At 41.4% G+C, this 16,880-nt stretch overlaps 1 protein-coding gene across 1 annotated transcript in view; it reads left to right on the top strand.

The window, feature by feature from the left end:
• Positions 1-16,495, top strand: part of ACP3 (acid phosphatase 3) — a 46,083-nt gene extending 29,588 nt beyond the window's left edge. The window contains exons 9-11 of the mRNA XM_006176289.3: positions 788-891; positions 4,369-4,535; positions 13,602-16,495. Coding sequence (XP_006176351.1) covers positions 788-891; positions 4,369-4,535; positions 13,602-13,720 — 390 coding nt within the window. The 3' untranslated portion in view covers positions 13,721-16,495. The remainder of the gene's footprint in view (positions 1-787; positions 892-4,368; positions 4,536-13,601) is intronic.
• The last annotated feature ends 385 nt before the right edge of the window (positions 16,496-16,880 follow it).

The following is a 16,880-nucleotide window of genomic DNA, read 5'->3' as shown; positions in this document are numbered from 1 at the left end:
TGTGTGGTTGACTTCTGGCAAGTCATAAATCTGTAAAATCCTTTTTTTTTCTCTAGTAAATCAGTACTAACTCCTTTTGAGTATGTGTATACTGCCATATAGTTCAGGCAACCAAATATTATGCCCATTTTGTAGATATGCAAATTGAGGATTTCTTAAGATTAGATAGCTAATCAGTGGCAAAACTGGGGCTGAAAACCAGCCCCCTATGCCCTCCAGCTATTCTGAGATAAACCTTTAACAATTATCATTAAGCTACACACTCTACTTCCTTACATTTTATTCTCTCTAACCATTTATAACCTCATATATTCTTCTCCAAACTTAAAATCACAGATCATGCTAATCTATAGAAAAAATATAATCTAGCATTAATGTTTTCCAAATTATTTTAAAATTTAATGAAAATGAATGAAACAAACTAAAACAGAGATATATTCTACTGGGGAAAAGCATGGAACAAAATCAGAAGACTTGGCTCGAATTTACTTTCTTCCACTTTGGAGACATATGACATTAAGCAAGTTAATTAATTTCTTTGGGTCTCAATTTCTTCGTCTTTTAAAGGGAAATAATGATGTGTATATTAAATCTCACTACCTACACCCAGCAGATTCGCAACCAAAATTAGCCCTTTCCCTCTCTACTTTTTAAGTCACTGGGGTAATGGGAAATTTAATTGGATCAGAAACCATTGTGGTGTTCTACAAGTGTTTAGTACATATCTATGGACTAAATCTGAACCAGACGCAAAGATCAAAAAATGTTTGTTTGAAATCTCTGTTAGCATGACACTACCGTGAGTGCCCTCCAGATGGCGCTAGATGTCTACAACGGAATCCTTCCTCCCTACGCTTCCTGCCACTTAATGGAATTGTACCTGGAGAAGGGGTGAGTGTCTAAGAGATGCTTTTCAAGATTAATATCACTGGACCCCAGGCTTTGTTATTGTTGTTGTTGTTGTTGTTGTTGTTGTTGTTGTTGTTGGCTTAAGGGTTTTGTCTCTGGTTGGTTTGGTTTGGTTTTATATTCAGAGGGAAGAATGGTGGCGAGTACCAATATCTTTGCTAGTCATGACTCCTTTTTTCTTTGCTTTATTTTATTGGGAAAGAATGTACAGACGCAGTAGTTGAAAAAGTTGGGAGAACCAGCCTAGGTGACAGAAATGATGTTTTTTTGAAAAGATGAAGATTTTCTAAGAAGTCTGTGGACATTGCATTGTTCTCTTGGAAAATACAAGGTGGTAGACGATACCAGGAGAAAAATAAAGTTTGTGTATGGTTATAAATAATGTTCTTTTAATTTCAAACATGTCTATGCAGCTTCTGGTGATTCATATCTGCCAGGTAGGATTCTTAAAGTACAGCTTCTGTGCAGTGTTTACTTCTTTGTAGCCTGGTGTGACCCTCCCCAGCTAGCACAAGTCCACTAGAAAGGCCAAGGTTAGTCAGAACTGAAGGTGTTCTGGAACACGTGAGTTTCATTGTTAAAACCAGGAAAGTCCTGGACAAACCAGGAAGGGTTGGTCACAATGGGCAAGGTCACACCAAAACTTTGTATCTGCTGTGTCACTGGCATTCTCGTTGGGAGGAAGGAGGAAGACGTCATGGGACATTACTGATGGAATAAGAACGAGGAAGGGGTGGAGGCAGAGCAGTGACCCCAGAGTGTGGTTTCAGGGTTAGCTGGGGAAGCACACTTCGCTCATCTCTCAAGGCAGCCACAATTACTGCAGACAGAACCACCCTGACCGTGAGGTTACATAGGGCCCTGTTGCTCAAAAGAGCCAGGCTTGGTTTAACGCACCTTTGTTGCCATCTTGAAATTCTTAATACCTTTTAAACAAGGAGCCCTGCATTTTTTTTTTTTTCACACTTCGTAGTCCTGGCTATAGTTGTCTGGCCACCTGAATTTATAGAGTAGGAAAGTAGCCAGCTCAGAGGCCCATTCTCACCCAGCGCCTTCACTGCTTACAAAGAAAGTGAGTTGTGCACGGTTAAGGAAGGGTAAGTGCATCCGTTGTTGAAGCTCTAACTGGGTGCCAAGCACAATGAGATGGAATTAAAATGTGGTCTTAGCAAGTTGTGCCCTCAAATAGCTAGAGTCAGAGTGGAGAGAACGATACCCACTATGTGGAGAATACCCACAGAGCTGAAAATGGGAATGAGAAGACGGAGGACATAAAGTGCTCTGTCACAGATAAGCCCTGCGTATGGCTGCCCCATCGAATGCCCACTCCAGGGAGTTAGCACATCCAGTGACGACTGCAGGCTCAGCTCTAGGAGTAGGCACTGTCCAAGATAAGACAAAAGGAACTGCCCACTTCACCGGACCCTCCCTCGTCTCTGGTTTCTGCATCCCAGTGGTCCTGCACCTGCTTCTACTTAGGGCACTGCAGCATTCTGACCTATGAATCGCCTTCTCACACCACCTTAAATACATTCATGTTATGAATCATCAAGTGTGGGGCATTTTTCAACTGAGAGACATTGACCTACAGAAAAAAAAGAAGTAACCAAGGGCCAGTCACTGTTAGAAGTCAAGTTTGTTGTTATATTGGGAAATTTCTTTGAACACTCCAGAGAAATATCGTAAGTTAAACTGGCTTGCTTTTAAATTAGAAACAAGGAGGGTCCGAGTTAACAATACAGACATAGATATATGCATAAAAATTAGGTGATCCCCAGTATAGGGTGATCCCAATTTATCCCGATAAGAAAATAAAAAAACAGAAAAAGAGATTGTTATCTATCTTATATATGTAAACTCAAGGTTATGGATAAGATAGCTAAATATACTCTTAAAATATTTCATTTCTGGTTACATACATAAACTTAAAATCATATACCATATAAAGTAATTCACTAATTTAAGAAAATAGTGTCTCTTTCCACTTTCACATTTAGGAAACATTTTCATCCAAACTCTTTATAGGCATCTTAACGTGTGTCTTTACCACTGGAGCCAATTTTGAGTCCCCTAAAACTATTTTCCAAAGGTATTAATTAATCAGGGTAATTCTGGCTGCTGTACAGATAAACAGTCAAGTTGTCGAGGCTTAACCCCATGGAGATGTCGTTCTCACTCATCTCACAGTCCGTTGCAGATGTTCCTGGGCAGTAGGAAGTGACTCACCTAAGGTGTGAGTCACACACATGGTGTGATTCGGGGACCCAGGGTTCCATCTTTTGGACTCACAGTTTTCCAGAGCGCTGCGTTCACTTGCAGGCAGCTTGTAGAAAAAGATGAGAGGGTGGAGAAGGCAGTCTGCTTATTGGGCATCTCAGCCCAGAAGGGGCACATGTCACTTCTGCTTCTATTCTGCTAGCTGAAATTAGTCGCTTGGTCCTTCCTGAGTACAAGGGAGTCTGGGAAGTGTAGTCACGTCTCAGCTGTAAATTTATTCTATGCAAAGAGAATCATGAATTTTGATAGACTATTAGTCGTCTTGTCATATTATCTTGAAATAAAAGACGCTGTCACCGAGAAAGTTATTCTGAGGTATAGGTACTCATTCATGTAATATAAGGAAAGTTTTTTAAGATGTATTCTTATAAGTGAGTATTTGTGGTTACTATTGTTTCTATGGCTTTTTAAAGTGATGTTTTAAAAGGCTTGTTTATAACAACATCCAAACGTTGCAATTGTGAGATTACTATCCCAAGAAAGGTGACTAAATTCTATTTGAATCTCTCTTCTGCCTCTTTGGCAAATGACTTCCGTAGGCACCTCATACTAGCTTTACAAGGTTGGTTTGGGGCAGTCGTCCTTCCTTAAACAGTGCATTGCTTTCTGAAATAAAGTATTGCGAGAGCCCCCCTCAGTAAGGCTCTGATAAGTCTTGCTGCATATTCAAGCACCTATGTTTTATTCTATTCAGTTCCAGATTTCTGGTCTGGTTACAGGAGAGGACAGATACATTCATTCAGGGGAAAGATTGAAAGAAATATTAAGAGAGAAAAGGAAGGAGCAAATGAGAAGCATAAAAGGGAGATAATAAGGGGGAAAAAAACAGTATCTCACCTGCCCCCTACTTCTCGCTCAAAGGTTCAGATCACCCCCGACTCCCCCAATCATCACCTCTCAGCTCCTTCTCTAATTAAGCATCCTGGTCCCTGCCTCATATGCCTTTGGTCATCTAACAAACCAGTTCTCCCATTTCCACCCTCCCCGGCTGGCCCACGTGCCCCAACCCCCCCTCTTCCCACAACTAAGTTGGCTAGTATCTACTCGTTCCCATAAATTCTTCCACTAGTCCTTCAACTGACATGTTACAGGCCAGGTGGAAAAAAAAGAAAATTCAAAGGCAGTTCAACAACACAGAAGTAACGGGGCTTCTCCTCTGCCTTCCTGCGCTTCCCCCACCAGGGAGCACTTCGTGGAGATGTACTATCGGAACACGACGTGGCAGGAGCCACATCCCCTCACGCTGCCTGGCTGCACCCCCAGCTGCCCTCTGACGAAGTTTGCTGAGCTGGTGGCCCCCGTGATCCCCCAAGACTGGTCCGCAGAGTGTACCACGAGCAACTATGAAGGTACCGAGGCCATTCTGGACTAGAGGGCGTGTAGAGTGCTGCAGAAAGGGCAGGACCCCCTTTGTGCAGGCAGATGGTGCTTTGAGGATATAATTTGGTCATCACCCCCATCTTTGTGGGAAATAGGTTTTGGGTGATAATTGTATGTTTCAGGGACCTGAACTTTAGGCAATTCCTACCTCTCCACCTGGTCCTGCCCCTCCTTGCCATAAAGCTTGCCAAACCCGGGAGGCAGTAATCAAGCAGAAAGCATTTACTTGGGGTCAAAGAATTGGAATTCAGGGCACACATATCAAAGCGGAACAAAATTAGAAATGCAAGAGTGTTCTGAATACCTCCCAGATCAAACCTTACTGGAATGCTTAATGCGGGTGTGGTATCTGTCCTGAGGACAGAAAGAATATGTAAGGCTTTGATTCTGGGATCTTCAGAAAACCCAAGCAAACTCACAGGTCCTGCTGAAGCGACTTACTATACAAGAAGAACTCATGTTTGAATGACACTATTTAGAGTCCTGTAGATTCGCCATGTGCAGACAAAACACAAAGAGCACCCTGCTACGTTACTGGCACAAATAAAGATGGAACAGTTTCTAGAGATGGTTTCTACTGGATGCCAGTGCCTAGAGCAAAGCCATTCCCCCTCCAGGTCGGTCATGGGATGACTGACACAAGATACCAATTGATGTGTTTGTGTTATTTCTCTTCAAAGTAAATATTTGGCCTTGGGGCCATCATCTAATTACCCTGTCTCCTCCATGGATGTAACTTTCCTCCAGCAGTGAGCCAAATGTAAAAGAGTGAATAAAGTCACTATTAGGAAGTTCAAAAGCATTACTTTTGTAATGCTTTTTATTTTTTATTTTTTGAAAAGTGTGTGCGTGTTTAATTAGAATAAAATTTCTGAAGGACAGATTGTAGGGGCTTTATTTTTATTTCGGGGTTTTATTTTACTGTAATGAGAAGGAAAATATTAATATAAAGTAAGATGATTTGACTGGCTTACATGAACGTTTTACATTGAAAATGTATTTAGTTTGGACTTGGCTACTTCCGATAAAGGCTAAGCTGAAGCATGGCCGAATAAAGATGGAACTTGCCCAGAAAACTGCCTTGGGAAATCTACAATGTAGTGGAGAAGTACAGAGATGCATATTACATAGAATGTCGAAGGTTATGTCTTATGACTCCAAGGTTTGCTATGGGAACAAGAGTTACCTGGATTTGGAGGGAAGGAAACGGTAAGGAATGAAGGCTTCCTACAAGAGATGACAGCTACGCCATATGACATCAGTTTGGATGAGGTTTATTCTAATGGTACAGGTGCTAAATAGGCCTTCATCAAATGTGCCAGTGGCTTGAAGCTGGAAAGCACAGGGGAGTTACTTGGCAGAAGATTCAGTGTCCAAAGAGATTCCCACGAGTTTCCTTCAAGGGACCAATTTTAATGAGATAAGATGTCATCTCCACAAGAGCAAGGATTTTTTTATTTGTTGCATCCTGCCCTGTATCTGTCCTCAGCACCCTGAGGTGCCTGCTCCTGGCATGGATTCGTGCTCAATAAATATTTGCTCATGAATGTATAAATTATTTACCTTTCCTCTCTGAACCTACTCTTTCTACCTTGATTAGCACCAACACCTAGTAGTAACCTGCAAATTATCAGATTATCACCCTCTCCTTCATTCTCCATAGTCATCTGTCACCTCTTCTTCTTAAATCTACCTGTAGTATGTTTGTAGAATTCTTTTCTTCAAAACACCAACATCAACAATCCAGTATCCAAGGAGAGTGAAATATAATTAAGAAGCAAAATATGTTAATAAAAAGAAAACTTAGGGTTTGGTGTGCTGGAGCTAGCGCATACAGATCTCAAGAGTGGGAAGTACGTATTATCTCCCAACTCTGAGCTTAATGACTTCACTTTGGCAGTTTGAAATTGGCCATGGTATCATGGAGGAGTATTTTTACCATAGAAATCAGCATATGCTACAAATCAGAGTTTTGTTTTCTGTTTGTTTTTTTTTTTTAAAGTCCAGTTTACCAGAACACCATTGATTTTTAGCTCATAGAAAGCTTGTTAAATGTCTATAACGTGAAGTGGTCTCTAACAGAGAGAATTCAATATTTGAACTTCTTTAAGGAGAAAGGATTCGATGTGTTCCATAGGGTCTCAAACAGTGAGGTGAGGGGCAGCAGGTAAACATTTCAGGAAGACAGACTGTGTTCGGTGGTGGGAAATCCCTGGGACCAGACGTGTCCATGGGGCTGGATGCCCACTTGCCTTGGCAGAGGCACTACAGAGCAGGCTGAAGCATGGAAGGTAGTAGGGCTTGAATGACTCTTTAGTAGGTGCACTAAAGCAGATGGGGGTACAGGATGCCCAGAGAAGTGTGATAAGTAGCTCTAACTGCTGAATTTTTATAACTTAAAACAAAAAACAAAAAAACCTTAAGACAAGATGTGAAAGATGCCCTGAGAAAGCCAAAAGAGGAAGCAGGACAAAACCATTAAATACAGGGCATATCCCATATGTACAGAATACCTGGCGGCCCTTCTCCTTAGGGTATCTCCATCCATGAAATTCTACCCATACCGATGAGCAGTGTTCTCACCTAGTGCTAAGGGACTCAATTAACTTCATTCTGATATCGATTAAATTGACTGGAGCCTTTTCTGGGAAATTCATGATAAGCTTGAGTCCCTTAGTACGTTGCCTGAAATGAATAAAACTCTTTTTTTTTTTTTTTTAAGAAAATGCTTCTTTAATTCCAAAATTCCACTAACATGGTCAGACTTTCTTCACTAGCACTCTCCCAGCCCCACCTCCATCTCCAACTCCAGTTATTTCATAGGAAGGAGGTTTACCAGTGAGAAGTTCCAGGTTCCCCTCATAATCTCCGTAAAGCTGATAATCTACAGCACATACATACATGCCCAAGACTCAGCTATGAGCTTCTAACTGGCCTTTTTCCTCCTTGAATCTTCAGCCAGTGGGCAATGCCTAGAACCTGCCTTCAAACAGTATTTGCTAATTGAATAACTGTTCCACCCTCCCTACTTAGCCTGTCTTCCTCATGACTGGGCCCAGGTGTCAGAAGCCTGGACCTCAGTTTTCAATAAATGGGGGACAGAGGCTATGAATGAGCTTTGACTATACGTGTATTATAAAGACCCACTCATTGACTGTATGTCCATGTTTATGCCATCGTGGCTGTGTCCTTGGCCTCTGTTTCCTTCACAGTCACCTTGGCATTCTCTGGTCCCTCGTTGCTCTTTAGAGCCCCTGTTCAATGATCTCCCTCACAGCACCCCTCCTCCCTCAGAGATGAGGCCATATGATTACTATACCTTTTTCTCATCCTTGTCACCATTGTCATCAGTTCCCCAGGACATGTCTCATCATTCGTTAATGACATTGGGCACTTGCTGTGGTATATACCAACTCATTCCCCGCTTCCTCTCTTGCTCTCCACCTAGGCAATTCTGACAGTCGTTAATAATGGCCCTTCCCATACCCTGTGCACCCCACCAATAGCCAACCCCACCTCAAATCGACCACACAGTTTGAACGTTCTGATCTGCTGAGTAGAGCTAAATAAAATCAGTGGTCACCATTTCAAACTATGAACGTTGACATTTCTATTCCAACCTCAGCTGGATCTTTCAACACTGCATAATAATTATAGTCACCCTCACTGGACTCTTTTCTTGTTTTCTAACAAGAAGGTCTTGTTAATTTTCCCAAACTTAGAATTCCATCTTGACTTCTTTAATTCTCATGAGATATCCTGAGAAGAGCAAGATAACCCATTAAAACCTCTTTTAAGTTCTCCTGTCACTACTTCAAAATATCTCAGACGCTGTAACCTGCCTTTCCTGCTGTTTCTCAAGAAAACATGCTCCTTCTTGAGTAACCTAATTCCTCTCCCCACCTGTAGGCTCATTGGACCTTGATGAATCTCTTCGTTAGCTTCATTGTCTTCTTTTTGCTATGAAAATGTCCAAATCTCTCATCAAAGAGCACCTTCATGTGCCAACTCCATCTCACTGTCCTCAATCCCAGTTTCCTCAAATAAATAATTTATATTCTCCAGCTCTATTTCCCCAGCTTCCTCTTAACTCCTGAACTATTCTGTAAAATGGTATTCTTCCTTCCTTCATCTCTTTGTTGAAACTTGCCTTTTGGAAGTCATCAGTGCCTAATTCAGTGGCCTCTTTTCCTTTTCCTGTCAAAATCACATCTCCTCCTTTTACAGGGAGGAAAACTGAACCTCGGAAAATAACTTGCCACAAGTGATAAGGTCAGGATTGAAGCCTAACACTCTCCAACACCATAGTTTCTACCATATCATCTTCCTTCCCATCCTACAGCATCTTGTGGACTATTCCCTTAGGACAAATTCCCAAAAATAAGATTAGTGGGTCAAAGCATAAGAACAGTTAGTAAACAATGGATATTTATTGAGCACCTATTATGTACTTGATATGTACCTATGTAGCAGGCATTAAGTTTGCTGAGGAAACAGCAGCAAGACCAGAAAATTTTCCCCACGTGACTTGTAGATCTTGACACAGAGGTGGGGAGGCAGGCAGGGAGGACAGGAAGAAAGATAGAGAATTAAACAAGGCTGAACAATTAAATATGGTGAGTACTCTGATGAGGGACACACAGGTAACTATAAAAACATACAGCAGAGGCAATTAGCTGCAGTCTAAGGTGTTAGAGAAGGCTTTTCAAAGGCAGAGATGTTTAAACCAAATCTGAAGGAGAGAAGGAGTTAACCAGGTGAGTGGAGGTGAGGAGAGAGGAGAATGTTATAGGTAAAGAGGGAAAGTGTATGAAGGCCAAGGGGCTAAGGACAGCATGGGGGCATTTTAGGAGCTGGACAACTTACGATCCGTGAGAGGGCAAAGATGCTGAAGAGGCAGGCGTTAAGTGTCTTGTAGGTCAAGTTGAGTAGCTCTGGTCATTAAAGGGTTTTAGGCAAAGGTCAGATGATATGACTGGCCTCTTGTTTTAGACAGACCTCTTTGGTTCCAATGGGGAGAATGGACTGAAGAGGAGTGGAACTGAGGGCAGGAGAACTTTTGAGAGGCTGTTGGAATAATCCAAAATCTAGTAGGAGTGAAGGAGAAAAGGAGGAATATTCAAAGGGGGAAAAGAGGTAGAGAAGACAGGACTCGGGGTTTCATGGCAAGAGGAAGAGGCTTTTGATACATGTTGTCAAAATCGTTTTCCAAAAAGTAGTGCCCATTCTCAGCTCAGCAGCTTTCTTGTGTCCGCTCGTAGTAGGATGTCATGTCAGTCGCTACCCTGCACTAGATCTCTTTGCAGTAGATACAATTGATCACTCTCCCTTCTCAGATTCTAAACATCTCTCTGTCAAACTCACAAAATCCTTCATGGTACATGGGAGCATATAATTTAAAAAATAAACACAAGGGAAACAGAAAGAGAGAGAAAGGGAGAAAATCTCTCCTGAGTCTTCTCTTTATTCTGACTTTTTGTCGTGTTTCTGTTGGATTGATCATTTTCACCAGTGCCCTGAACAATGGTGTCCCAGGGCCCTGTCCTTGGTTTCCTCATCCCACACTCACCGTAAGCCAATATTAGCCAGGCCTCCGTCTTCTCCATCTACAATCCTTATTTCCATATATACACGTAGACTTCTAGACCCGTTTTTTCCAGCTGCCTGCTGATCATCTCTACTAGGACAATGACTCATCTCAATCCCAGTTTGAAACTAAATTTATTATCTCCTCTATTCCAAATGGGTCCTTTCTAATGTGCTTTGGATCTCAATTCACAGCCTAATCATTTTCCCATTCACCCAACCTAGAATCCATGACCACAGCTTTCCTTCCTTGACCAGTATATTTAGACCATCACCAAGTCCGTCAATGCTACCTCACGATTCTCTCTTGAACCTCCTCATCTGTGTTCTCAGGGCCACACGTCCAGCACTGAGCCCTCCGTACCCTGTCAAAGACATTTTAATAGCTATCAGGCCTAGAGTGTCTCCACCATCCTACCTTTTTTTTTCTAGTTTTGCTTGTTTTTAAAAAACACAGATTGGGTCATGTCACCTCCATGATGATTTCCATTTGCCACGTGGCAAACCAGACCTTCTAAAACCTGAGCCTCAACCTACATATCTGGTCTCACCTTGCCACAACCTATACTCCAACAACATGCTACTGCTCATTACTTCCCAAAGACACCCTTGTGCAACTCACTCTGTCTTGTGGCAAAGTCTTATTTACCTAAAAGTCCAGCTCAAATCTTATCATTTTCTCAGAAGCCTTTCCAAACTCGTTCTCTTCCAAATAGACCACTTTGTGTTGATTGCAGCTCTCTCTCTGTTCCAACGGCACATCTTTTGCACCTCTGTTTTACTATTTATCCCGTCATCTCGTAATTAGCTATCCAGCTCTCCCATTAGATGGTGACCTCCTCAAGACCAGGGATCACGGAACCCCAGAACCTAGCACACAGCTAATCTGGCATATCGTGCGTGCTCGCTACATGTCTAGGAAGGAATAAAGGAAACAAAAAGGTTGGGAAAGGGTATGACAACATGGCCAAAAAAGTAAACTGAAAATAAATTTCCAAGTCAGCCATGGACATTAATTTTAAGGCATCATTAGTCTCTTCCTTCTTCCCTCATTTCTGTTTAGTTCTTTCCTTTCTCCCTCAATTCTGTTCAGTTCCCTCCAACTTTACATTAACTCCATCTACAATGGTAATGGCACCAGTCCGCCAGATCCTAATTTTATTAATATTCCCCTTCTCATGATGCTAAGAGGAAACCCGACAGCATGAGAAAAGCACAGAACTAAGAGCTGAGGACCTATGAGTTTTAGATCATTCATTCTCACAAATATTTATTGAGCTCCTGATATGTGCCAAGTACTGTTCTAAATGCTTGGGATACATTCATGAACAGAAAAGACAAAGGCTCCTGCTCTCATGACGCATACATTCTGTTAGAGGGAAGGAGAGATGGACAATGAATAATAAACATAATAAATAAGTACTTTGGAAGGTGAGAGTCACAAGTGCCAAGTGGGGATGGGGATGGGGAGAGGGCATACAGGTGGCACTTTTTTTAAAATATATTTTTGATTGATGTATAGTCAGTTTTCAATGTTGTGTCAATTTGTGGTGGACCTAATAATGTTTCAGTCATACATATATTCATTTTCATATTCTTCTTCATTATAGGTTACTACAAGATATTGAATAGAGTTCCCTGTGTGCTACAGCATGAACTTGTTGTTTATCTATTTTATATATAGTAGTTAGCATCTGCAAACGTGGGAAGGTTGCCCTTTTACATAGAAAGTCCTTGTTGAGAAGATAAGAGCTGAGCAGGGAAGGTGATGGGTTTACCTGGTGCCGAGATTTGTGAGAAGAGCTTCTAGGCAGCGGCAGTGAAGGGGAGTGTGCCTGGCACGTTTGAGGAACAAGAAGGCCTGTGTGGCCAAAAGAGAGTTAAGTGAAGGCAAGAGTGTGCAGAAAAGAAACCCAAGAGGTTAATAAGATAATGGAGAGCCCCGTGACCTGGTTATCATCAGAACTTTGGCTTTCATTCTGAGTGAGGTGAGAGTTCATTGAAGACTTTGTTTTTAGTATAGGAGTGGTGTGATTTGACTTGAAGCTTAGTGGCTGCTGTGTTGAAAGCAAGTTGTAGGGGAGAAAGGATAGAAGCTAAGAGCAAATCAGGAGCATGTTGTGCTGATCCCAGCAAATGATGATGATGGTTCAAAAACAGGGTGGTGGCTGAGAAGGGAAGAAATCATTGGTTTCTGGGTACAGTTTTTGGTAGAACCAATAGGACTTCAGAGTAGGTATAGGATGTGAGAGAAAGAGAGGTGTCAAGGGGGACTCCACGAGTATGGAGCGGAGACACTAGAAGAAGGAAGTTTCAATGAATTGAGATGGGAGAGGCTGTGGGAAGAACAGATTTGGTGGGGGAGGCGGGGGCAAGGGGACTGGGAGCTCAGTTTTGGACTTGTTGAGATTGAAATGCCTGTTAGGTGTCCAAGGGAATATGTTGAGTACACAGTTGGCTATATGAGCCTTGAGTTGGGAAAGATTTAAATTTGGAAGTCATTCGTGAATAGATGGTTTTAAAATTATGAGACTGCTAAGACCCCATGTGTTCCAACCCAAATGCAATTATCTGCCTAACCTTAGCCAATTCATCTAATCTCTCCACCTCTCATTTTTCTCATCTCTACAATAATAAGGTCAGGCTGTGTTCCATGGAGCAGCAGGGCTCTGCTACCAGGATCAGAGAGATGTTTGCTCTCCCACTGCCTAAGCTAGCAAGCAATCCCATATTTTTACAGTGAAAATCAGACGTAACATTTAGAGATGGTGCAAACTGATATTTTTGATGTATGTACTGTTGTGGACTAGGGTGTATGTATGGTGAGGGGGGTAACTTTCCAGGTGAGATAATGAACAGCATCTCATAAAAAAACAACTCCATATGTCTGCTCCATGACTGATCAGTATAAATAAAGGTACAGGATAGCAATAGTACACAATTATCCTAAAAAATGCTTGTCATAGTCAATATGTGCTCTCTAAAAGATAATTACTGAAAATCAAATTCAAAGACTGAAAGTTGATATCCCATTTCTTTAGACCCAATTAATGATGACAGTTGAGCATTCAGAATTCCCTTTGTCCCTGACGCCATGAATAATTGACCATTGTAACTGTAGAAAAATGCACGAAGTTGATGCTAGAAGAGGACCTTAGAAATCCTTCAGCCGTCCCTTTACAGTGGAGGAGCTGAGGACCAAAGGTCAAAGGTCCGAGGTCATGCTGGAACTGGAATCTAAGTCATCCCCTGACTCTGAGTCCAGCACTCTTTTCACCACACTATGCTGATTTCATGGCTGCTTCAGAAGTGCCACTGAAACTTAAAATTAAGGCAGGAAATCAACACTGATGTGTGATCTTTATATTTGCATAATCCATTCATTTCCTGATCTCCAAGTTTTCCCCAATCTGTTATTTGACAATAATGCTCTTCCGATCTTCCCGCAGTTCTAAGGATCATCCTAGCCGTTGTCTTTTGCCTGGTGTCTGGGACCCTAATGGTGCTGCTGTTTATCCTCATCCGCCATGGACCCTGCTGGCAGAGAGACTCCTATGGGAACATCTGAACAGATGGCTGAGTAAGGGCAGGCACACCAGGCCAGCCTCCTGTGAGCAGCATCTCTCAGTGACGCAGCATGCAACGGACAGTTTTCACCCCGTGGGCCTCACTTCGCCTTCTGAGCCACCTAGGGCAGGGTCCGAACTCACAGTGACCCAGGGACCGCTGCCGGACCGACTGATGAGTGCACACCCCGGCTACTTACTTAGGTCTCCTCATCGTTGAACTCACCACAGTGCAGGCTTCTCACTTGCCTGGAAGGAGGCTCTTCTGCAAAGGATAGCTGTACAGTCTGGCACAGACTTCTTATGATAAAAATAAGCACGCAAACTCCAATCAGCCTTTTGCCTGCAAGGAGCAAAAAGTTACAAGGAGGTGACGAAGACACAGATTAAAGAAGACTGGATAAAGGAGGAAATTAGACAAGGAGTATTATGTAAGATGATTCTTAAGAAATGGGACCCAATCAGAAGGTATAAATAAATCGTTTCTTCAGCTCTTAAGTAGGTTTAATGCAAACATGACCACTCCTGGAAAGTCCCACTCAGTGTTTGATAGCTAACAGGTGTCTGTGTGTTTCTGTCTATTCACATGCTTGTGTACACATACCTACATGGAAAGTGCCTTAGGAAGAGGTATTTCATTCTCAGAAACTGTAAAATGAACTACTTCGGCTGCTGATAAAGTAGCTCAGGTCATTTCCCCCTCAATTTGTATAATGAGAAATAACTAGAAAATCCACATAGCCATGATTCTTTTTTGAAACCTCCACTGTTAGAGCTGGATATTTTTATAGGTTTGATTTCCCTACTTCATTTCAAAAGTAAGAGATTTTACTTTGATAAGGACTATTCATGATCATGATGAAATAATAATGTATTTTAATTGCTACAAATAGATCTGAAATTCTCAAATGGTGAGGTTAAAAGAAAAACACCCTGAAGGATGATGGACCCACGGTTTCAACTCTGCACAGGCTTTAGACCAACAACTTGGAATAAGTTCTTTTAAATCTTAAATGTTGGTTTCATAATCTACAAATGAAGGGTCTGGACCAGATGAACATAAAAGTCACTTATAGTTCTCATGCTCCTTAAACAGATTTTTTTCATTTCGTGCTGTGGATTGGTCACTGCCCAGGCAAGTACTTTCATCAATGGTTCCACTGTACTAAGCCTGAAAATTATTCTAAACAATTTTATTCTGTGCTGAGCCTCCAACCATCCAGCTGGTAAGAGATTCAATCTCATTCATTGGTAGGGTTCTTCACCTCCTCAGGTACTACTGGAGGTCCCAGAATGTACCTGATGGGACAGAAAGTGCCCCAGAACCACTCCATCTCTTAATCTCAGCAACATTTCTCCCCACTTGGATCCTACAGCGTCAACCTGTTAAACTCCAAGCATTTACCTCTATCACTCTCACTCTCTACATAATTCTCACTGAGCCAACCTGGTTATTGCAAACAAAAGCCTGAGAAGGAACCTTCTCTTAACTGGTAATTGCTGCTTCCTGCTGCAGTACAAAAGGCAGGAAGGCAAAGAAACACAAGATCTGGCTGCATTCTCAGCGTGGGAAAAGGAAAAACAATTATAGCAGCAAGAACAAAGGACAAATTACTGTCTCCACAGAGTAGCCAGTTATATCAATAATGAAGCCCCAGTATCTTATGCTAATAAGTGATGAGACTTGAAAACAGAAGTATAAACAGAACCACGGGTTATGGATTCCCTCACTCACTCAACAAACATTGAGGAAAGAACTAATATTTTCTAATCACTGGCCCCGATGCTAAGTTGTCCATCCCTAATGTGATTATTAAAGTGTTTGGTCCCAACAGTGACCTTATACAGGGTTGGTAGAATGTAGAAGTCAAAGCTCGCACAATCTTTTCCTCATATCATCTTTTAATACTGTTAGTGGCTAAAAGGACTGCCACTTTCTACTGGTTCTGAGGGATTTTTCAGCATTCCCCATTTCTCTTCCTTCTATCATCTCTTTTGATGATGGTAAAGATTTCGTTGTTTCTTTCACCTTCCACAGAGCCACTCTGTTGATAAATTCTCTGATTGTCTTTCATACTTCATGGCAGAATGAAAAAGCACAAGTGACAAATAATCTTAGTGATGAAGCAGAGAATACAAAGGTACCGTAACATTTCTCAGGAAATAAGCTAATCATCCCAACTTTAACAGGAAAGTTTGTAAATTCTCTCTACTGGTAAAAAATAACTTCTTCAGATGGGTCAGAGCTCAGTTAACATGATGATGAATATTGTTTGAAAGGTAACTGCTGGGGTTGAGGTAACCTCTGCTCTGAAGTGTATTCCCCACACTTGAACTACTGTAGAGGACTCAGAACAGGATTACAATATGCAGTAATTCCCATATCCACGTAGGGAAAAAAATGTCAGATGTAGGAAAGTTCTAAAGAAGAGCTGTAGGTGGAATGTTCCCAGCTAGAATGGCATTACATAAAGAAGGTATTAAGACAGTGTGATTATGAAAGAATAGTTTATGGTGTTAGAAGAGTACAAGCATTAGAGGCAAACATTGTACCGGAAGCCATTCAACCAACAAACCTTTCCTATATTAGAACTGGCATTTCTTTCTCCCTGAATTCACTCATGTTCCCTACTCTTCCAACTTCCTGTCCTCTTTCTGTCCTGTTCTAATAATGTTAGCAAGTGATTCTTTCTTCATAACCAGGTGGGGTTTCCTGGTAAGCGAAAGCCAAATTGTTAGTTTTCTCTTTCAAAACTCTATAGAAAAAAAAAAAAAAAGAGAGAGAGAGAGAGAAATAATAACATCAATTTCAATTTTAAAAAAAATCTATAGAAAATCCACTTGAACAGTAATGAGCATGTGCTGTATTTTGGTGCTTTAGACCAGGGATGCCCAGTAGAAATATAATGCAAGCCACGAATGAGAGCCACATACGGGATTTTAAATTTTCTAATAGCCACATTTTAAAAATCTAAAATAAAGAATAAAACTAATTCTAATAATAAAAATTATTTAACTTGGTGCATCTAAAAATACCACTTCAACATATAATTAATATTTTTAAAATTACATATGAAATATTTACAGTTTTTCATACTAAGCATTTGAAATCTGATGTGTATTTTACCCTTACGGCACATCTCATTTCAAATTAGGCACATG

This window comes from Camelus ferus, chromosome 1 (genome assembly GCF_009834535.1).
Source record: "Camelus ferus isolate YT-003-E chromosome 1, BCGSAC_Cfer_1.0, whole genome shotgun sequence".
Taxonomy (NCBI): Eukaryota; Metazoa; Chordata; class Mammalia; order Artiodactyla; family Camelidae; genus Camelus; species Camelus ferus.
Note: the sequence above shows the minus strand (reverse complement) of the source record. Positions and strands in the feature narration are given on the sequence as shown.